At 42.5% G+C, this 23,682-nt stretch overlaps 1 protein-coding gene across 1 annotated transcript; it reads left to right on the top strand.

Moving 5' to 3' along the window:
• Positions 1-663: 663 nt before the first annotated feature.
• LOC146992427 (heterogeneous nuclear ribonucleoprotein L-like) lies at positions 664-23,520 on the top strand. The gene is made up of 13 exons (XM_085787039.1): positions 664-1,008; positions 11,772-11,890; positions 12,756-12,993; positions 14,471-14,556; positions 16,326-16,422; positions 16,560-16,632; positions 17,583-17,642; positions 18,722-18,996; positions 19,132-19,253; positions 20,292-20,490; positions 21,090-21,147; positions 21,242-21,340; positions 23,366-23,520. Exons 1-13 carry the CDS (start codon positions 745-747, stop codon positions 23,419-23,421), a joined length of 1,746 nt encoding a protein of 581 aa, XP_085643165.1. The 5' UTR covers positions 664-744; the 3' UTR covers positions 23,422-23,520.
• The last annotated feature ends 162 nt before the right edge of the window (positions 23,521-23,682 follow it).

Raw genomic sequence — 23,682 nt, 5'->3', positions numbered from 1 at the left:
AACTTATATTATAATTAATGCAAAATGTATTACTGTATTCACAAATAAAAAATGCCCAAATCAGTAAGATCACTCATTTTCTAACTGGAGCTAAAGTCTTTGTTTAAATCTCTCAACTTGATAAACAACAGCAAGCCTCTGACTGACCCTCCTTTTATTGTTGTTTTGTTTGATTTTTTTCTATGCATTTTATTTTATTCTTTACCTTCTCTGTACCCATCTTTGACTTATTTATGTATTTATCTTTTCTTAAACTATATTTTTGTAATGATTTATTACTATCCAATGTTTTAATGTTTTTGACTGCTTGCGTATTTGATGTGTTGTTCTGCATCAATGAAAAAAAAATGACACGCACCTGTCAACAGGAAGTGATGTTGACAAGTGCGTGTTCTTATCACTCAAATCCACACTTGACCTAAAATCACCACTTTTATTTTCTTATAACATTTTCTTTTCTTTATTTCTTCATGTTTATATCTTCCTTTTCTTTTTATTAAAACATTTTCCCACCAAATGAGATTCATAAATACATTTTTTTGTTGTTGCTGTTCCTGAATCTGTGACGGAGTGAGACGTCAGTGTTTCTTCTTCCTATCTTTGGCGTCTCCAGACCAGTCTGCAGCGCGAGGAGAGAGAGAGAGAGAGAGACAGAGAGAGAGAGGTTGAGGTTGAGCAGGTGTCACTGATCGTCTCTTCCTCCGTTTCAAACGAAAATCAGCCGTGAATTCACCGTCGACTGAGATGGAAGCGACAGAAGAGAGAGAAGGAGAAGGAGGAGGAGGTGGAGGAGGTGAAGGAGGAGGAGGAGGTGAATACCACCGGGCGGCCAAGCGGCTCCGAGTGGAGGTAGAGGAGGAGGAGGAGGAGGAGGCCGGCGTGGAGGAGCTGGAGGACGGAGAGGAGGAGCAGGAGGAGCAGGAGGAGAAGGAGCAGGAGGAGGCAGCGGGCAGCGGAGGCACCGACAGCAGGAGGAGGAGGAGGAGGAGCAGCGCAGGGAGGAAGGAGGTGGGTGAACTGAAGGTCCAGACTAGAGGAACTTCAGTGCAAACTGACAGGAAACAGGTTCAAGCGCCTCATCATGAGGTCTGATGGAGAAGCTCCTGCAGGAGAACATCTGGACACAGCAGCAGCTCTCCAGATGTTCTCCTGCTCTGTCATTGGGGGGTTTAGGGGGGAAGAGCTCTGGATGAGGTTCCTGATCCTTCAGGAGGCAGTAGCAGGGCTCCACACCAACTTTTGTTTTGTTTTACCAGGGGCACAGCAGTGGCTCCATAACTTAAAGCAGAAGTAAGCGGAATTTTTGTGTTAAAGCAGAAGTAAGTGATATATTTGTGTTAATATAAGTCTTAAATAGTTATATCTTCCGACAGCAATCACTTACATAAAGTGTTTGGTCTGAAACACGGGTCTGTCAGTCACTCTGCTCTGCTCTGAGCCGAAGAGAAAACATTTATCGTATCCTACAGTTTTTATCCAATGAGGAGAGAGAACGGCATGCAGGGCTGTGTGTGCAGCCAAGGGATGTGGGGATGTGGTGACGTAGGGACGAGGACTGTTATGGTGCGTTCAAGGCAGCTCGTAAGTCGTGTATTTCCGACCTGTGAAGTCGTACCAGTTCGATCTGGTACGAGTTCACGGGTCAGAAGTTACGAGTGGCCGTTATAGTGACTTTCACAGGTAAAACAGGTCGGAGAAACACGAGTGGGTTGCCTGGAACGCTACAAAATCGTAAGTTGTGACTTGAAGCCGTAACTTACGGTTTCAAAAGCCTGCCTGGAACGCAGCATTAGCGAAAACGACCGGATCGCTTACTTCTGCTTTAATATAAGTCTTAAATAGTTATATCTTCCGACAGCAATCACTTCTATAGAGTGTTTGGTCTGAAACACGGGTCTGTCAGTCACTCTGCTCTGCTGTAAGCCGAGGAGAAAACTTTCCTTGTATCCTACAACCTTTATCCAATGAGGAGAGAGAACGGCATAAAGGGGCGGTCCTCTCTGTGTGTGCAGCCAAGGGATGCGCGTGAATGTGGTGACGTAGGGACGAGGGCGGGGACTGCTAACTCCATCGGCTGACAAGAAGTTAGACAAAACCACCGGATCGCTTACTTCTGCTTTAAAATTTTAAGCAGAAAATTTAGGGGCACAGCACACAATGTAAATCGACTTGCAAAGCACATATTCACATTTCCTTTCCATTCATGATCCTCACACACATTGGCCTGCTAGGCTAGGAAAAGCAAGGCAGTTTTATTTGTATAGCCCGTTTTTACAAACAGTTTGTCTCAAAGGGCTTTATCATAATTGGTTTAGTTTAGTTTAATAAGTTTATTTGTATCAGGGACAATGTACAAAATAACATTAGTCTTGAAATGAAAAGAGATGCCTTGTACCGGATTTAGCTCATTAGCTACTTTCCATCCTCTGCCCTTAGACCCTCACATCCACTGAGGAAAAACTCAGTGGATGCCACCTGTGATGACAGAGTCCAGATTCTTTAAGTCGTTCTTTCTACGTTTCTGCTTGTGTAGAAAAAAAAACCTACTGGTCGCACATGTGCAAGATGAAAAATGTACTTGCCTGAGAAGGAAATAATGTAGGCTAGGCTATATCGTGTAGCAGTGAACTTGTGTCTTGTACCTACGGATCCATTAATGGAGTCAGAGTTACACTGCAAAAACTCAAAATCTTTCCAAGAATATTTGTCTTATTTCTTGTCAAAATGTCTCATTTCTAGTCAAAACTAATCTCTTTCCACTTTAAATAAGACTCATCACCTAACAATGAACTTGTTTTTAGATCATTTTCACTTGTATCAAACGTATTTTCACTTGAAATAAGTAGAAAAATCTGCCAGTAAAAGCAAGTTCTTTGTGCTTGTAATAAGAAAGAAAAACTTGCTCCTCTGTCAGATTTTTCTACTTATTTCAAGTGAAAATCTGCTTGAAAGAAGTAAAAAGTGTCTAAAAACAAGCTACTTTTTAACGTGATGAGTCTTATTTTAAGTAGAATGAGATTTGTTATAACTAGAAATAAGACAAATATTCTTGGTAAGATTTTGAGTTTTTGCAGTGTATAACTTCCTGTCTTGTTTCTATTTTTGCGAACTTCTCGCCACATGTTGTTCACTCATTGGTTTTTCTGAAGAGATGAACAGACTCATCCTCGTCCTCTGCATCACAAACTGAAACCTTCTTCATGGAAATGTGTAATCATTAATAATGAGTGCAGAAAACAAACGTAGAGATGCTTGGTTGCAGCTTCCTGGCCACATGGTGTGTTTAATGTGCAAACATCATGGTATTGTGATGATGTCACCTGACGTCCTGACCCTCTGGCCTTGTGACCTCTCTGTTCGACAGTCGTGTTACCGAGAAGAACATCTTTCTATCGTGTAGCAGTGAACTTGTGTCTTTTACTGACGACGGATCCAATAGAGTCAGTCTCTGTCTTGTTTCTATTTTTGCGAACTTCTCACCACATGTTGTTCACTCATTGTTTTTTCTGAAGAGATGAACAGACTCATCTTCATCCTCTGCATCACAAACTGAAACCTTCTTCTTTTTAAAGTTTAATAAGTGCAGAAAAAAACATAGATAGGAGCGCTTGGTTGTAGTAATTTCTAAAGCTGCATTTAATTAATCGAGCAATAATCGATTATAAAATTAATCGTCAACTATTCTGATAATCTAATAATCAGTTTGAGTAGTTTCTTAAAGAAAAAAAGTCAAAATTCTCTGATTCCAGCTTCTTCAATGTGAATATTTCTGGTTTCTTTGTTCCTTTATGACAATAAACTGAGTCTCTCTTTGGTTTGTGGACAAAACAAGACATTTGAGGACATCATCTGGTGGTTTGGAAACACTGATTGATATTTTTCAACATTTTTTTAACGTTTTATTGACCAAACAACTAATCAATTAATCATTTAAATAATCAACAGATAAATCAATAGTAATCTTTAGTTGCAGCCCTGGTAACTTCTGTCTCTGTGTATCGTATCCTGTCTCCTCTGAAACTACTGTTTTCATCTTTGGATGGACGACGTTGCACTTGGCTATTTTGATTGTGTTTAATTCCATGGCGTTAAATTGTGCAGCCGTACTTCCTGGTTCTCCAGCAGCTGAGCACATGGTCGGTTCAGGTCGTCACTGTTTGTGAAATGAACCTTAAATCGTGTAAATTCTGTAAAACCGGTTCCACCAGCATCATGGTCGAACACATCCAAGGGTTAGGGTTAGGTTAGGCTCATGCTGGGTCTGTAAACACCTGAGGATCTCCACCCAGATGCATCAGACTGTTGTTGTTGTTGTTGTTGGTTTGTTTTGTTCTTGTTGTGTTTATCGTAGAGGCCGTTCAGGTTTCAGGTGGAGCTGCTGTTTGACTCTCACAGGTCTGAGATTGAGGCTCTGAGTCTGTGGTTTCATCTGATCCGCTGAGCGTCAGTTGGTTCGTGTTCTTCGGTGCAGGAGCTCGGTGCAAACTCCCGTGCAGCCTGTAGGCCTGTGTGTGTGTGTGTGTGTGTGTGGGTCTGTGTGTGTGTGTGTGTGTTGGTTGTTGCAGGATTGTTTTCCACATGTCTCTGCTCGGTGAGGCAGTATGGCGTCTCTGTGAGGTTCTGGCACAGACAGGAAGTGCCTGCGCTCTGCAGAAGCCGAGGCCATCTGTTCACCTCGCTGAAGGAGCCTGTGGTGACGCTGTGACCTGGTTGGTGTCCGGGTTAGTCCAGGTCCAGGTCCAGGTCCAGGTCCAGGTCCAGGTCCAGAGAAACACACAGCCAGGTCGGCTCAAAGAGGAGGAAGTGTTTCTCATGTTTCTCTGTTTACTGTGAATACACAGATCACACATCAATTCAATTCAATTCAATTCAATACAAAAGACTTTATTCTATTATTCCCAGGGGGGATTAAAGCACATAGGCAGCAGCTTGAAGTTCAAGAGGTGTAGAATAAATGAAAGAAGAAGGAAAAAGCAAAAACTAAATGATGATATAGATATAGCAATGTTTCCCACACATTCATTTATTTGAATTACGTCCGCCACGAATACAACCCCCCACCCCCCAACACAATCTCAATCATTAATCAGCTAAAACATTGGTTCCCAACCTGGGGTCCGGATTATTTGTGCATATTGAAATTTTAAAATCCCAATAACACACCCAATTGGATAATCAAAATCATGTATAAACACATACAATGCAATCTAAACAGTGCTTAGATGATTCAATTATGATACAACAAAGGAATCGACAGAAGATAATAAAACAGATAAAAAGAACAGAGCTGAACAAAAGAATCAGATTAATAATGGATTCAAAATGTATTTGGGGCTCCTCATTGTAATAACATACCCATGTCAGGGCTCAACCTTTTACCACCTGTAATAAAAGTTTGTATCACATTATTCTTTTGATGCGCCTGTGCAGGCAGGGCTTGTGGATGGGGTGGCTGGGTAGTGACTGTCATTTAGTTCATGACAAATATCTTCAAGACTCGTCCAAACCATGTCTATAACTTCCTACTTCCAATACAGCTAGCATAACCGCTACAATCACAAAAACTAGTGAAGATGCGGCCGTAGACGGACCAACGATGGTCGGTTTAACTAAACAGACGTCCAGTGTTTCTCAGAGGGTTCAGAGTCAGTGAGGCGACTCTTCTCAGATCTTCAGATCTTCATCTAGACGATCGATGCAGCGTACGCAGCTAACTGTGAGTCAGTAACATGAAGCTCATCAGCAGCCAGACGACTCATCGACTCTGAAGCGTCTGCTCGCTGTTTGATCCCGACGCCGCGCTGCATGGAGGCCGTGATGGAGTCAGACAATCTGATCAAACAGACCAACAGCTGCTGCTGCTGCTGCTGCTGCTTACTGCAAAAACTCAAAATCTTTCCAAGAATATTTGTCTTATTTCTTGTCAAAATGTCTCATTTCTAGTCAAAACTAATCTCTTTTCATTCAAAATAAGAATCATCGCCTAAAAAATGAACTTGTTTTTAGATCATTTCCACTTGTTTCAAACAAATTTTCACTTGAAATAAGTAGAAATCTGCAAGTGAAAGCAGTTTTTTTTTGCTTGTAATAAGAAAGAAAAACTTGCTCCACTGTCAGATTTTTCTACTTATTTCAAGTGAAAATCTGCTTGAAAGAAGTAAAAAGTGTCTAAAAACAAGCTGCTTTTTATGTGATGTTTCTTATTTTAAGTAGAATGAGATTTGTTTTGACTAGAAATGGCATTTTGACTAGAAATAAGACCAATATTCTTGGTAAGATTTTTGAGTTTTTGCAGTGAACCAGATCAGTCAACACTCTGAAGACAGAGAGCATCATGGGAAGAGAACAGCTTCCCCCGTGGCTGTCAGACATCAAACAGTGGAGGTGGAGGCGCAGACCAATCACCTCACACTTTGATTATTTAAATCCTGCAGCTCCTGTTTTTTTAATTAGCCTCCTCTTTGATGGTGCTAAGTGCTCTCAACAGGACGGCACCAGATGAAAATTTAAAACAACTGATCTGACGCGCGTGGGGTTTCTTTGAACCGTTCAGACCGAACCGTCCGGACTGACGCCGGATCAGCTGGCGAGCCGCGTTCAGAGCGATGCCGGGCAGCGGTGCAGCGCTCTGCAGACTTCAGCCGACATCAAAGAAGCTTTGATCCGTCCAACAGAGAAGATCAAACAGAAACTGACCCGAGCACAGAGTCCTTCAGTTAACCGAACAACTGAACGACAGTGAACGCATCATTCAAATGAGTTTAAACGCTGTTTGCTGATAGGGTTAGGTTTATCTACCCAATAATCGTCCAATCTATCAATTCATCAGTTCTTCTGTTTCCTCGATCTATCAGTTCATCTGTCAATGTAGCTATCCATCTCTCAATGAAAATGTATCAGTTTCACAAAAACTTTTGTGAATGCTTGTTAATGCTCATTTTATCAATCTCACGATGTTACAGTATCTTTATTTGTTATTTCAAATTAGCCATAATGGAATGTCTTGACTGGACTTTATGCTTCCTATGTCAGTCCACCCTACAGATTGAAAGGCATTATATCCCTGTTCATCATTCAAATTGAGAAACAATCCTGAAATATTGCAATCATGTCACAAATAAGCTGTAGATCACATCCAGGAGCCTAAAACATTGTAGTTTCTATGGACATTCTAAATGGAATGTGCTTTTAACATGCGTTTTCTCAATTAAAAAAAGGCATTTTAAAAACGTGTTTATTTCGGATACAAAGTGTGATCTCACTTGTGTCTTAGGATAGATTTATTTGTATGACCCTAAGGTACTTCCCTGCCAAAGGGGACCTTTGCATCATGACTTGAAGTCAAAAGTCGCTTAACCTCCCTACTATAAAGGCTAATGCTAAGCTAACAGTCCATGTGATCAATACCATGTGAATCATGTGATATTGACATTTTAATAAACCAAACAAACTTAGATTATTGTCAAACCCACTAAGAGGAAGCTGTCTGCACAACTTCTAAAGTCAGGAAGAAGAACAACTAAAGGCCCCGGACCGGTCCCTCGCTTTATCGTGAACAGGAACAAGATCTGAAAAAAGAGAAAACTCTTCTGCGCATGCGCCATTTTACGGCAGGCATACCGGTATGTTTTGTACTGAATGTGATTGCTTCAACCAAAAGTGCTAGCAGTAGAGCAGCTAAAAGTCCGCTGTGGCGCTGTTAAAACGTCACTTCATTCATTTTTAATATTTTTTAATGCGAGAAAGTCACAGTTTAGAGTCCTGATCTGTGGTCAGTTTATCCAACTGACGTCAGTTTGGAAGTTTGCTCCGACGTTTTGGGAGAAGTGCAGAACCATCTGGGAGCTCGGCTCATCTGAGAGGCAGCAGCAGTCTGCTGAGGTGATCGACCGGTCAGCCTACGTCGTCATCCCGGGGGAGAAAGCGAGCAGACTCGACGCTGTCTGTATGTGCAGAAATCACCACATTTACATCGATAAATAAATGTTTTACAATTAACTGATCAGTCTACATTAGATTTAATTTAATCAGAAATAGAACAGAGGGAAATTCATTGCAACGTGCTTGTATTTTTCCTGTTTTCATGCATATCCGCGGTGTCTGCCGTAGACTAAAAGATGGGGGAAATGCGCATCGGGCACTGACATTCCCTCGCTTTATCGTGTCCCCAGAAACTTCTTTGAGCAACTTGTTGTTGGGAGATTTTTGTCAAACTGATGAAGTTGTTTTGTGAATCAGCAACACGTTTGTCTCTTTGTGTGTTTTCTGAAGCGGCAGTGTTTTGACCCCTCGGGGCCGCCGTACTCATCTCCACGGAAATCATGTAACGGCGCTGACAGGAGTTACAACTGTTCCATCCCAGACAGAAAGATAAATATTTCCTCAACATTTCCTCCTCCTGTGGTGGTTTATTATAAATGATGCATCGTCGCGCCTCATTGGCCTCGTTAAAAGCTCGTTAGCTCGACGGCTGACCCAGCTAATGTTTACAGTGAGGCGTCAGGGAGGAAGAGGAGGAGGCGATGAAGGTGAAGGGAGGAGGAGGAGGAGGAGGAGGAGGAGGAGGAGGAGAAGCTGAGGCTGCAGTCAGACTGAGCTGTAATGATACAGCTCAGTCTGACAGGAAGGAAGCAACATGTCACTGCACGCTCAGCCTCGGGCTCACACACACACACACACACTAAATAAAGACACACACACAAGACAGACACACGCACACCCAAAAAAAGCTGAGGCTTAGTCACTATGGCAACCTCCTGAGCTGCACCTCCTCTGTGCTACTCCTGCCGACGGAGCGGAGGAAGTTCACAACTTCACAGAGATGCAACCAGGAGGTAACCGTGGTAACCAATCACTCACTACTAACACGTATACTCACCTTCGTCGTTACATCGTTGACTCATGAGCTCACACTTCTGCTCGGCGTCGTTATGGTAACACAGCGTAGTGTACTGAAGGTTTAAACCGCAGTCTGTAAGAATATAGAACTACAACCCTGTGTGACATCATTTGGTCAGAGTGTGAGGTGAACGCTCATCATCATCAACACAAGACAACTCAAATAGACCCGGGGGGTGTGGGGAGTAAGCATCCGAACGTGTAACTGTTCTCTGAGGACTCTATTAGAAACATAAACTTGTCCAGCTATGGCCATGATTCACGAATTTAACTGCTGCGCCGCGCTGCAGCAGACGGGCATCAGCACAAGGATACGTACGTGGTGGCGTCACATGCAAGCGCTGCATTTAAGGTTTAGAAATGCCTGGGGAAATGTAGCTTCTGTGGACCCAAAATAGCTTAACTACTTTACTAACTAAGCTATTTGATGTTGAAAACAGCGACGTTACGACTAGAGCACTGGAAAAGAGAGTAACGACACCACCATTGACTCCCGTGGTAAGGGTTTTGCGCCCCGAGTGGCAGGATATGGGTATTGCAAAAGCGCCCAGAAAACCCATTCACTCCAATGTATGTGTTGCCCACTTGCTTGTAAATTGATGAAAACGGCCGTGTTTTTGTTTTTAGGTGTCTTGGTCATATCGAATTATACTTATAATTTGTTTATTACAAAGTGCGTTTGTGTCGAGAGCTGGATCACCGGGTCGGAGGCCAAGTTCTACACTGGAAACCACCATAACTGGGAACCATGAGTCTAGAAACATACGTGTTTACAACAAATTCTGGTGTATTATTTAATGCTATTATCATAGCTACACATACAGTATATAGCGATAAAATTCAGATTTCTCTTGATATTGCGTTGCAAACTGAAACTTATGTTAAATTGCCTCTAAAACGTCACATCCTGTTGTGAATTCAGTTGTGAATAGTTCAACATTGGCCAAGTTTACCTTCCTTCTCTCGTCCATTAAAATAACATCTGGTTTTCCGTCTGCCTGAAGCCTGATTCCATGTGAAAGCAGCAAACGAGTGTAGTTGAAGAGGCAGGTACAGTCTGGTGTCGTCTGCATAGCGACACACCTGATAGAAGAACCAAATAAAGAGGATCATTGCACCTGAGGAAGACGGTGGAAATCCTGCTGGACTGTGATGAAACCACAACTTTATTGATCCTTTGACTGTAACATGCCAAAGTATGTCTTGTTAAACCTCCACATGGAGACGTTGTCATCGTCTCAGATCTGTCGTCCAGTCCAGCAGACGGCTTTAGAAATGACTTCACAGTATCTTAACATCCGGTAAGACCAGTTCCAGATGTGTGATTGAAGAGTCTAGAGATCTGATCTTTCAAAGGTCAGGGCATCGTACAGCCAATCAGAGCACACTTCCTGTGAACCTGCAGCCTCGACCTGCTGTGACTGTTGCACAACCTCTTCCTGACGAAGACGTAAACATGTTTTTTTTTTTTTGTCACCTCTGAAAAGTGCATGTGGGAAGATTTCTGCAACTGCAACAGTCTTGATTTCTTCTCAGCCACGCCTCACCGACGTCATCAGATAACTCATCTCTGAGTCATCTCAGAGCAGCACTACCCAGCATCCTCTGCAACGAGACACGCTGATAAACACAACGGCTGCTTTATCTCAACACAACACAACACAACACAACACAACACAACACAACACAACACAACACAACACAACAATATGCAGAGGAGACACAAGTTTAAGGAACTGAAAGATGGAAATAACTCAAAGTCACGCGCAGCTGAGGGTTCACGTCAACAATCCAACAGAGAGAGAATAAATAGGTCCTGCACTACAAAGTAAAAGTCCTGCACTACAAAATAAAAGTCCTGCACTACAAAATAAAAGTCTTTGATTAATATGTTACTTCATAAAAAAAAAAAACATTGTTAATCACAATAATTTTTGGTATATCGCCACAAAATGGCTTTTGAGTAAACAATCCTTTTCCAACATCTTATATTAATCTTTCTTTTGGGGTTTTTTTGTTAATTGATGTCTTGTTTGTTGAAATTTAGATAACACATGCATATCACACAGGCACTTTGTATAATTTATGTCACATTTTAACTTTCATAGACGTTTTAATTACTATGCGATGCTTCAGTGAAATATTGAGGCTATTTGCACATGTAAGTAGAAGTTTCTTTTAAAAATACAAACAGTATATGTATCGGATGATGTGTATTATGTGATGAGTGCTAAATCTGCTGCACCCATCTTTGAATTTTTTCCATTTAAAAAATGATTCATGTAGGTGCACATTGTCCCTAAATCAAATCAAAACAAATCCGTACATGTTGAGCTTTGAGTAGATCGGGTACAAGGAGTAGCTGCTAAATCTAGAGTTTGTGCAGTAAGTGTTCCTCTCTGTCTGTATTGGCCTGTTCAAAACCATTTCAGGGGTCAGACTCTTCAAAAGAGGTCACGAGATGATTAATGAAATGATTAATGAGAGCGGAGAGAGGATGAAAAGGAAAAGGAAAAAAAGGAAGAAGACGTTCTGAGGCACAAGACGGATCAGCTCAGGCCGGTCGATGAGAAAGGCCGACGTTGTGCTGACACATTAAACGCAACATCGGCTGTTCACACATTTGCTGCACTCTGGTTGCTGTGGTGGAGGGACGGAGCTGCTGATCTTCCTGTCCTGACTCCTTTGATCTGTTTTGTTTCACATCACAGACGCGTGAGATTCTGTTTTTGTGTCTGTGGACAGGAAGTTGTGTGTGTGCCTGTGTGTGTTTGTTACACCACCACAGTTACGACTCTTTATGTCAAAGGTTTTTTATTCTCCCCTCTGAGCCCAGGTGTCCTCTGTCTGTCTGTCTGTCTGTCTGTGTGCAGGACGGAGCGGGGGACGGTCACCGCATCCCCCCGTCCCCGGTCGTCCACGTCCGAGGGCTGTGCGACGCCGTGGTGGAGGCCGATCTGGTGGAGGCGCTCGACAAGTTCGGCAACATCTGGTAACACACCTGACCTGATTTAAATACGTCCTGCTGCACAAGGAAGGTGGTTTTAAGGACTTGAAGATTATGTCTCATTAAAAAAAAAAAAAAAAAAAACGTTCCTTCAAAACACAGTTCAAACTAAAGACACCGCTAGTTATTTAGGTGTATCCTGTGTGTGCAGCTACTGACTGATTTATTTAGACACAGACTCAGCAACCACTGTAGTTTCACCTCAGCTTCTCACGACAGGGACTGTAAGCTCCTTCAGTATAAAGATAGATGTTTGTGTTAAAGCTCCATACAGTATAAAGGTAGATGTTTGTGTTAAAGCTCCATACAGTATAAAGGTAGATGTTTGTGTTAAAGCTCCATACAGTATAAAGGTAGATGTTTGTGTTAAAGCTCCATACAGTATAAAGGTAGATGTTTGTGTTAAAGCTCCATACAGTATAAAGGTAGATGTCCATGTGTAGTGTGATTATAAAGCAGCTCTAGGTTCTATATTAATACTGTGAAAGTATCAAAGCCTCAGTCCACAGAGAAATGCACACAGCCTGTATTCAGAAACTGAGCCTTAAAACCAGCCGTCAGGACTTCCTGTCACTTTGTGATGTCACAACTAAGCCCCGCCCCCTCACCACCTGGACTCACCATCCAACAACTTTGCAGGATTTGGTTTCTCTGAATGTTTTATTCTGAAATCTGCTCTATTTTTTTATTGGATCACTTTAGAAAACAGTCAGCCAATCAGAAGAGAGGCTCAGAGCCTCCTCCTCTCTTCTGATTGGCTGACACCGACCTGTTGTTACTAGAGCTCCAGAGAGAAGCTGAGAGAGGATCTGCTTTTTAAACCACCTGTCTCCGCCTCACCTGTCCTCAGCTACGTCATGATGATGCCCTTCAAGCGTCAGGCTCTGGTGGAGTTCGACAGCGTGGCGAGCGCCGAGCGCTGCGTGTCGTGCGGCGCCCGGGAGCCGGTGTTCATCGCCGAGCAACAGGCCTTCTTCAACTTCTCCACCAGCCAGAGGATCACCAGGCCGACCAACGCCGACGACCCCAGCAGCGGCAACAAGGTCCTGCTGCTGTCCATCCAGAACCCGCTGTACCCCATCACCACCGTGAGTCTCACAACACACGTCCTCCGAGGTTTAAAGGTGGTGGTGATGTCACAAAACACACGAGGGAAACGTCCTCAGATCTGACACTTAAAAGAATAGTTCACCCAAAATTCAAATTTCACTCATTATCTACTCACCCTCATGTGGACTAAGGGCTGGGAGAAGTTTCAGAGTCCTCCGTTCCTTCTCTGAGTTACAGGGGGTCTCGGCGTAGCAGTGCATGTCCATATGACGGTTGCAAATGGATACCAACTGTCTTCGTAACAAAAAGCACTGACGCCGGCGCAAATCTCGCGACATTTGGACGGACCAGGAAGAGGAGCTTCTGCTACAAACAAGCTTGAAATATAGACTCTTTTTCGGAACAATTTCGCATTTCGGGGCTTCAATACAAGACGGACATTACATACGAGCAGCATGGAGGTATTTGGATGTTTTTTGGTGTGTCTTTTTGTTACGAAGAAAAGTGGTATCCATTTGCTACCGTCATGCAGTGCTGTGCGGAGCCCCGCTGTAACTCAGAGAAGCCACGGAGAACTCTGAAACTTCTCCCAGCCCTTAGTCCACATGAGGGGGAGTAGATAATGAGTGAAATTTCAATTTTGAGTGAACTATCCCTTTAAAGGAGAAATATTCTGCCCCGTATCCACAAATTAAAATAGTTCCCAGGTGTCTTAAAGACATGTCTGTGACACGCTTCGGTCAAAATACCCCAAGGATCAAACATCACAGCTCTTTTCATCCTCTCTAAACAGCCCTGTTCAGAACGGCTGGTTTCAGAGCCTGTCCCTTTAAATGCAAATGAGCCACTGCTTGCCCCGCCCCTTCTACTGGTCCCAGGTAGGGGTGGGATTATGCAAATTTGAAACCTAATTACATCATTGTCAGACAACTGAGGGAACAACTCGTAAAACCACATGGTTTTCAATTTAGGGAGATTGGAAATTACAGATTATTTTGTCAATTCTCACATTTTGGGGGCCGGAAGGCAAAACAAACACCTTAATATATGTTAAAGAGGCTTCCATAATATGTGACCTCACATCGTGATGTTTTTGGCCATGACTCATAAATTAACCTTCTAGTTATGACACAGTTCAACTCTAAACATCTAAACATTTGTTGATGACAGTTTATATCCAAAAGGTCCGAGGTCAACTTCACTGTGACATCATCATGTTCATTAAAAGACAAACAAACAAAACCTTTATTCAACACTAGGGTTGGACGGACAGCGCTGCGCTCTCCAGCCGGTTCACCTGCAGCTGTTCCTCTCTCTTCAGCCTGGTGTTTGGCTGCTCTTTGTTTTTATATAATGAGTTCAACATGAGAAGATCTTTTTTAGTTTAGTGTCTTTATTTCTGTCTTGTAAAAACAAGTAGAATAGACAAATATAAAAGTATAGACACAAAACAAAACAAAGCAATACAATGCACTGGCCTGTTAGTCATCACTGTGCTCTCTCTCTCTCTCTCAGGATGTACTCTACACCGTCTGTAACCCCGTCAGAAACGTCCTGCGCATCGTCATCTTCAAACGCAACGGCATCCAGGCCATGGTGGAATATCCTTCCTGACTGTGTGTGTGTGTGTGTTTAGAGAGACTTGTTTAACCTCAGTTTAATTCAAGCTGCAGAAGGGGGGCGGAGCTTAATGAGCTCCTTAAAGGAATAGTTCTCTAATGGCGCATTTCCACTAGCACGGCTCGGCTCGGTACGGCTCGGCTCGGCGCGCTATTTGCGTGTTTCCACTAGCACGCAGTACCTGCAACCAGGTACAGTTTTGGTATCACCTCAGCCCTGGTTCCAAGCGAGCCGAAGCGTTACTAAAACGTGACGTCAGCCGACTGCCTTCCACTGATTGGCCGATGAGTGTCGTCACTGGAAGCGACGACCGACAACAGAAATGTTCCTGCTGAAGCCTGTTATTACCAGAGAATTTCTAATATTTAGACTGGCTCTGTTATTACGTGACTTTATTAAGTTTTAATATTTTTTCATGCGAGAAAGTAACTGTTTAGATCCCCATGTGCGGTTAGTTTATCCAAACGACGGCTGTTTAGAAGTTTGCCCCGATGTTTTTCGGAGAAGTGAAGCTCCAGGTCCGAGCAGCGACCGCGACACCACAGAGGCAGCAGCCCGGCTCCTGACGTGCTCCGCCGGCCAGCCTACCACCGTCACCCCGAGGAGAAAACGACCGCTAATTAACTTACCCGATGGCTTTTTAGAGGTTTACCACCGGCTGGTTAAACTCTAATACTTTCTCGCCTGAAAATGTTTCAAATGTTGCTAAAGTTATATATTTACAGAGTTTAGAGCGTTGCTCGGCGCCGTGTAAATGACGTCACGGCGGCACTAGTGATACTCAGTTGTAATGGAAACACAACCAAACCGAGCCGAGCCGTGCCGTGCCGAGCCGTATCGAGCCGAGCCGTGCTAGTGGAAATGCGCCAAAAGTGGATTCAAGGGGGTCCCCAACCTTACCTTGAAATTAGAATTTTAAAACTTTCTTTTCTTTTCTTTTTTTTGGAGAAATTATTATTTTTATTTTCTTATAGAAATGTTACCACTTTTTATAGAATGTTTTTTTTTTTACTTTTTTAGAACTTTTTAGAAAATGTTTAACTTTTTTTTCAGACCATACCACTTTTTTTTTTGAATTTTTACCGCTTTTTTCTAGATTTTTTTTTTTTTTTACTTTTTTTGAGAATTTTTACCACTTCTTTGTAGATTTTATTTTTTATTTATTTTATTTTTTGAGAGTTTTTATCACTTTTTTTGTAGATTTTTTTTTTTTACTTTTATGAAAATTTTTACCACTTTTTTGTAGATTTTTTTTTTTTTTACTTTTTTTGAGAATTTTTACTTCTTTTTTGTAGAATTTTTTTTTAGAATTTTTTTTCACTTTTTTCTACAATTCTTATTTATTTATTTATTTATTTATTCTTTTGAGAATTTTTACCATTTTTTCTAGAAATGTTTAAATGTTTTTGGAAAAATTGTACCACTTTTTTCCAGAAATTTCTCTACAATATTTCCAAAAATTTACGCCATTGGCCCTAATTTGAACGTACATTGACTAGAAAAGTAACGTTCTTCAATCTCAGAACAAATATTTGTTTATTTCTGGCGTTTACTTCAAAATGTTGTCCAATGTGGTCTAATTTATGTCAATTTAGGGTCCTTTAAGCCACTGTTGCTGCAGGAGTCAGGATCAGAGCTGATTGGACCGGGCCTCAGAAACCCGCCTTCGGTTTCTGTGGTGGTCTTGTTGTTGTTGTTGTTCTGTCCTCTGATTGGCCGGTGATGAGTCATCCTTAATGAGCTCGTTAACGTTCGAGTCAGTGGAGGACGCTCAGAAAGCCAAACTGGCTCTGAACGGCGCCGACATCTACGCCGGCTGCTGCACGCTCAAGATCGAGTACGCTCGGGTAAACACACACACACTCACACACACACTCACACACACTCAAACTCTTGACAAACACACACTCAGGTGCACACACACACACTCTCATGCACACGCACACACACACCCAGCGGTGCTGTGCTCTGTCGCCCCCTGCAGCCCAACAGACTGAACGTCGTCCGAAATGACAACAGCAGCTGGGATTACAGCAAACCCTTCCTCCTGCACCGAGGTAGGACGCACACACACACACACACACACTCACACACACACACACACACACACACACAAACACACACACACTCAGTGTCTCAGGTATCCTGGTTGCAGAGTGGGAGCGGCTGCCGAAATGTTTTTGTCTGTTGTGAGTTTGTTTTTCTGGGACTGATCTGCTCAGTGTTATTTAGAAGAGAAACATGGTGGCTTACTGCACCAGTTCGATTCCACCAGGCGGCCCTTTGCTGCATGTCATCCCTCCTCTCTCTGTCTCTCTCTAACTGTCCTGTCCGTTAAAGACATATAAGACGAAAAAAAGAAGAGAAACATGGGACACTCTCTGAATAATCAATAAATCAATCGATAATCAGTGGTGTAGGTTTATAACATGACTGCGGTTTAACGGTGAGGACTCGAACCTGTTTACGTTCAAGTGCTGCAGAGATCGTAGGAATTGTGACTCTGGTCCTTTGAGGTTTAAAGGAGGAAACAAAACGTCCACAGAGGGAGAGGACGAGAACAAAACAGAGACTTCACTGAAAAACAGTTCCTCATCTCCTGTTGTTGAACCGTCTGACTGTAAACAGTTTGGCCTCAGAAGCCGGTGCAAAAAAACTAATTTAACAAATTTAAAGTGAATAAATGGTCAACTCTGATGTGTGGAAGCCACGTCGTTGAGTCTAGTTCATTCTAATATTGATTTGACACTTTTATTATGATAATTAGGCTTTTTCCAACTCCTCCTGGATTGACGGTGGAAACAGGATGTTTAAAGGGATAGTTCAACATTTTGGCAAATTCTCCTATCACCATAATCCCTATAGATCCCATATAGATCTCTAAACAACATGCACCGATAATTAAAGGTTATGAACCTACAGCTATGACTATAGCCTGCGCAAAGTCTCATTTGTCCATTATTAAGGAGTGTGTGTGTGTTGTGTGTGTGTTGTGTGTGTGTTGCAGAGCGAGGGAGGGGGAGGCAGCGACAGGCCATCCTGGGAGAGCATCCATCCAACGGCTACGGTACAGACGGACTCTCTCTTTCTTTCAATGCAATTCAATTCAATTTTCAATTCAAATGGCTTTATTGGCATTACATTTACAAAATTTACCATTGACGAAAAGAAGACTTCTCCAAAGCATGAATGGGACGAGATGAATCAGTGTATGCTGTAAAAACTAATGTCCGTGACTGAAAATGTCCTGGAAAACGATTTCAAGAGAAGAGTGGGAACCCTGTTTCTCTCTCAGCTCATGAACTGCCTCATTAAAATTTCCAGTTGAACGTATTTTTTATATTCCTAAATAGGTGTAGTGTGTGCAGTAGCCTATTCTACCTGTTGTGTGTCAATTGAGAATTTAGGTAGAATATCCTGAGATCTGTCTCTCTCAGTACTTCACTATAGACTGAATCTCCTACTTCCGGGTAGAAAACCAGCACGTAATTTAAATGAGAACAGTACTAACGAACGAGAGTTTAGCTAGGCTATATAGGCTATCATATTTTTCACGCCCTATCACCGTTTAGACAAATCTGAAATGATTGAAGAAACATTACTATTTCTGTGTGTGTGTGTTTTGTGTTGCTATGTGTGGTATTTATTCAGTTTGGGGGAATCACGGTGTCTAGAAAGCAGCAGTGGCTGCAGCTGACAGGGACAGCTAACGGTAGCTAAGCTAACATCAGGACGTCAGCTGTTAAAACCCTCCCGTTGTCAGACACAACATGAAACTACTCCAGTTAGCTCAGTCATGTTGTAACTCAGATATCCGCTGGAGAAAATATTTTTTCATGGACCGTTTATTGAGTCACTGAGTTATTAAAGTTAAACAGGTAGCTAACTGTTAGCCCGGCTAATCTATGATAACCATGACTAATTACAAAAATGTGCACACAGAAATAGTAATGTTTGTCCAATCATTGGTTTTATAGACTTTACAAACAAAAGATTAGTCTAAACGGTGATATAATGACATGAAAAATGAGATATAGGGAAACTCTCGTCCGTCACTATTGTTGTCATGCTGGTTTTCTACCAGGAAGTAGTTGTAAACAACAAGGTGGTTCGTTCTACAGTCTCTCTCTCTCTCTCTCTCCCCAGGTCAACACTGCCCCCTGCTGCCTCTGCCCGGTAACAGCCGCTACAGGAGGAGCAGTGAGGAGGTGCAGGACTTGATCTCCTACCCCCCCCTCCTCCTCCCCAGGACCTCCTCTTCCTCCTCCTCCTCCACCTGCTGCTCCTCCTCCTCCTCCTCCTCCTCCTTCCTGGCCCACGCCGCCTCCAGCTGCGTCGCCATGGTGAGCGGCCTCCATCCCGCCAAGATGAACTGCGGCCGCATCTTCAACCTCTTCTGTCTCTACGGCAACGTGGAGAAGGTGTGTGTGTGTGTGTGTGTGTGTGTGTGTGTGTTTAATCGTCAGTTAACGTTTTTCATGTTCATTATGAAATGTTTTGGTGAAACCATGACAACGCTCTGTGATTGGCTGGTTGGTGTGTGTGTGTGTGTGCAGGTGAAGTTCATGAAGAGCGTTCCCGGCACGGCGCTGGTGGAGATGGGCGACGAATACGCCGTGGACCGAGCCGTCACGCACCTCAACAACATCAAGGTGTTCGGCAAGAAACTCAACGTCTGGTGAGCAACGACGACGACTGGGAGAAAGGGGGCGGAGCCTGGAGGGGGGGGGGCGGAGCCTCTGAGTCTGAAACCTGTGAATAAATCGATGTTTTTTTCTCAGTTTAAAAAAATGCAACTTTAATAAATGTTTCCCTCCTGTGTTACTGGTCCCGTACTGGGTTCCTGTTCCGGTCCTGGTTTCTCTACTGGTTCTGGTCCCGGTTCTGGTTCACGGTGGGGCTTGAGGTTTACAATTCAATTCAATTCAAACAGCTTTATTGGCATGAACAGACATTTGTTGTTGCCAAAGCATTGTACAAACTATTTACAAAGACATTTCAATATAACAAATATACAATATGAAACATTTCATACAATATTAGGCATTTCAATATTTGAAATATATATACAGTATTACATATTTCAATATTCAGAATTTAGTACAATCAGGTATAAATAATGGTGCAAGTCAAGATGCCGAAGAGTCCCTCAGGTTGTGGAGGTTTACTCTGTGCTGATTGGTCAGACTCAAAGCAGGATGTGACGCCATGAGAAAGCCCCAAAATAAGCGCCATTTTCAAAACCCAATGTTACTAAAAACGGAAAAACGGCTGGAAAAAAGAGAGAATAACTCAGTAAAAGATGAGAGTAGCAGTAGGCCTGGTAAAAAAAAGAGAGAAAAAAAAGTGTGATAAGTACGCGATCGCGGGATTACGTGACGATCGAGACGGCAATTAAAAACCCCATCTTTTTGGTTGTTTTTGTTTTTTTAAGAAAGCGTCTATACTGCCAGAAAAAAACAATCGCTCTGAACAAGAGCAGTAAAAAAAAAACGCTGCACAACGACCTTGCGATGATCAAAACTGTCGCACGTCGCCATCAGAGACACGGCCACCGAGAGAGAGGACGGTTCCTGTAGAAGTTCCTACCTCCTCCTTTTACCAGGAACTCACTGCAGTGGAAACGTGGCTTTTGTTCAAAGCGTTGAAGTTCAAAGTGTTGACCATCTTCCTCCATCTGTTTGTTTTGTTTGCCCCCCTCCCCCCGCCCCCCCAGTGTGTCGAAGCAGCAGGCGGTGATCCCCAGCCAGGTGTTTGAGCTGAGCGACGGCGGCAGCAGCTACCAGGACTTCAGTCTGACCAGGAACAACCGCTTCAGCAGCGCTCACAGCGGCAGGAACATCATCCAGCCGCCGGCCGCCGTGCTGCACTTCTACAACGCCCCGCCCACGCTCAGCCAGAACCAGCTGCTCAAGGTGAGACCACGGAGTAGTACCTCTAAAACAACTCTGTCTGGTAACGTTGTGTTATTATCTCATAGCGTGGTGAATGTGCAGGTCACAACTTGTCCACCAGAGCGTTGTGGAGTTGTTGGATTGTGTATTTGATGAGTTTGATGAGGGAAACCAAGAAATCCCATGAGCCTCCGTAGCGTAGCTCTGAGCAGCTCACGGCTCTGCTCCGCCGTTCTAAAAATAGCTTGCGCCGACAATTAAAGGTAACGAACCTACTGCTATGACTATAGGGATTATGGCAATGGGCCAATTTGACAAAATGTTGAACTATCCCTTTAATACAAGTAATATCCCTTTAAAGATACTGGTTCTGGTCCAGGTTCCTGTACTGGGTCCCGGTTCTGGTTCCGGTCCACTTACTGGTTTCGGTACTGGTCCCAGTTCCCCTGGTTCCTGGTCTCTTCCTGGACCTTGTAAACCCTCAACACTGAACCTGAACCACCAGGATTTGTTTTTGTTGAAGTTATTAAAGTCCAGAATCATTAAAAAGCTTTTTTAGGGGAAACCAGAAACTCTGTTCCTCATGAATCCGACCTTTCTTCTCTGTTTCCGACCTCCAGCTCTGTACTGAACACGACGTTCCTGCCTTCACCAAGTTCAAGGTCTTTGATGCCAAACGTGAGTTGAACCCTCCTGTGTTCTTTAAATCTGGATTCATGTCTGTTCTTCATCTTCATCATTTTCCTCCTCTTCCTCCTCCTCCTCTCTGCAGCCGCCTCTAAGACTCTGTCCGGCCTGTTGGAGTTTGACAGTAAGACGGAGGCTGTGGAGGCTCTGACCGTCCTCAACCACCATCAGATCAGGATACCCAGTAAGTTCTTCATAAACTAAACTAACCAGGTTCCAGTGTCCAGTGTACGATCAATAATCCCAAAAGGGGCCAAATGTACGCTCTGCTCCGCCGTTCTAAAAATAGCTTGCACCGACAATTAAAGGTAACGAACCTACTGCTATGACTATAGCGATTATGGCAATGGGCCAATTTGACAAAATGTTGAACTATCCCTTTAAGACTATAAATTCAACAAGAAACTCTGAATATTCGCTCCTTTTCTTATGAAAATAAATTTAAATTTCAACAGTGGAGGAATCACCAAAGGCACCAAGCTACAATATTATCACGATACGCAAGTCATGATACAACATTCTTGCAATTTTAAACACTTTTTAATATCCTATGTGTTGTAATAACATATTGTGATACATTTTATTACGCTATCACCAGTACAATTCATGTATAAAAAGGAAAACTTCTACATATTTTATCTAATAATCTCACTTAAATCAGTTTTATTCTTGCAAAAATGTGAATGTCAAGCAGACAGACTGAGAAACACAGACATAAAACTACTCCAGTGCCAAAAATTTAAATAGAAATGCTAACTCTGCAATCGGCCAATCAAGTCGCAGCAGGAGGAGGCAACAGGCAAACTCACTCAGTACCAGAGTATGGAAGCCCTCAGTGGCCAAAACATTCAAACACTTTATTGCATGAGGGATCATTTTCTCAGGATGTCAAAAAAGGTGTTAAATTCATTTTCCTGAGATAACAACATAATTAATTGGAGATGTGAAGATAATCAAACAGTTTATGAAGGCTTAGTTTGTACTGCAGGAAACATGATTCAGTGACGCAACGTGAGAGGAGCCGGAAAGTATTGATCAGTGCATCACTGCAAAAACTCAAAATCTTTCCAAGAATATTTGTCTTATTTCTAGTCAGAATGTCATTTCTAGTCAAAACAAATCTCATTCTACTTAAAATAAGACTCATCACATTAAAAAGCAGCTTGTTTTAAGACACCTTTTTACTTCTTTCAAGCATTTATTTTACTTGAAATAAGTTAAAAAATCTGATAGTGGAGCAAGTTTTTCTTTCTTATTACAAGCACAAAAAACTTGCTTTCACTGGCAGATTTTTCTACTTATTTCAAGTGAAAATTTATTTGAAACAAGTGAAAATGATCTAAAAACAAGTTCAATTTTTGTGATGAGTCTTATTTTAAGTGAAAAGAGTTTAGTTTTGACATTTTGACAAGAAATACAACAAATATTCTTGGAAAGATTTTGAGTTTTTGCAGTGCAATCAAAACACACACTGCAAAAATTCAAAATCTTACCAAGAATATTTGTCTTATTTCTAACGAAAATGTCATTTCTAGTCAAAATAAATCTCATTCTACCTAAAATAAGACTCATCACATTTAAAACGTAGCTTGACACTTTTTTTAATTTTTCAAGCACATTTTCCACGTAAAAGAAGTAGAAAAATCTGACAGTGGAGCAAGTTTTTCTTTCTTATTACAAGCACAAAAAACTTGCTTTGACTGGCAGATTTTTCTACTTATTTCAATTGAAAATTAGTTTGAAACAAGTGAAAACTGTCTAAAAACAAGTTCATTTTTAGGTGATGATTATTTTAAGTGGAAAGAGATTAGTTTTGACTAGAAATGAGACATTTTGACAAGAAATAAGACAAATATTCTTGGAAAGATTTTGAGTTTTTGCAGTGCAATCAAAACACAGACCTGTTAGTAGCCTATGTGTCATCTAAGAGGATTTCAGGGCTTCAGCTTGATCTTTGGTAAAACTAAGGAAATAAGATTTTTCAATGTATGGCCACTTAGGGCTTAACCATAGAAAAAAGGGCTTGTTGTTGGTGTTTTCGTCCATCCTGAGCTGCAGCTGTAGATCACTGAGGGTTCAGACGAGGAAGTAGCACAGAGCCGCCACCAGAGGTCAGGCTTCATACAGACGTTGTGCAGTTGTAAAAAGGGAGCAGACAGGAAGTTTTCAGGCTGTCACATCACAGTAAACATTGTTCTCTGACCTGCAGACAGCTCCAACCCCTTCACCCTCAAACTCTGCTTCTCCACCTCCTCTCACCTGTGACCCCCCCAGCAAGATGGCCGCCGCCCGCCACACCAACACACAGTACAGCCACCTGCTTCACCGGGACGTTGTTGTTGTTGAGGGGAATGATGAAGCACACAACAGTTTTTTTTTTGTTTTTTTTGGTTAGTTTTTTTCTGAATGGATGATTATATTTGCGTCGACTCATCGTGCAGCAGCAGCAGCAGCAGAAAAGTGACGAGTCATGACGAAGCACTTTGAAGAAGAGCAGCACCTTAACGACACTGAGCCTTTCCCTGA

The sequence above is a fragment of the Trachurus japonicus genome, chromosome 1 (genome assembly GCF_045865225.1).
Source record: "Trachurus japonicus isolate A0001 chromosome 1, Traja_1.0".
In the NCBI taxonomy this organism is placed as follows: domain Eukaryota; kingdom Metazoa; phylum Chordata; class Actinopteri; order Carangiformes; family Carangidae; genus Trachurus; species Trachurus japonicus.
The sequence above is the reverse complement of the archived record's forward strand: the minus strand, read 5'-3'. Positions and strand labels throughout refer to the sequence as shown.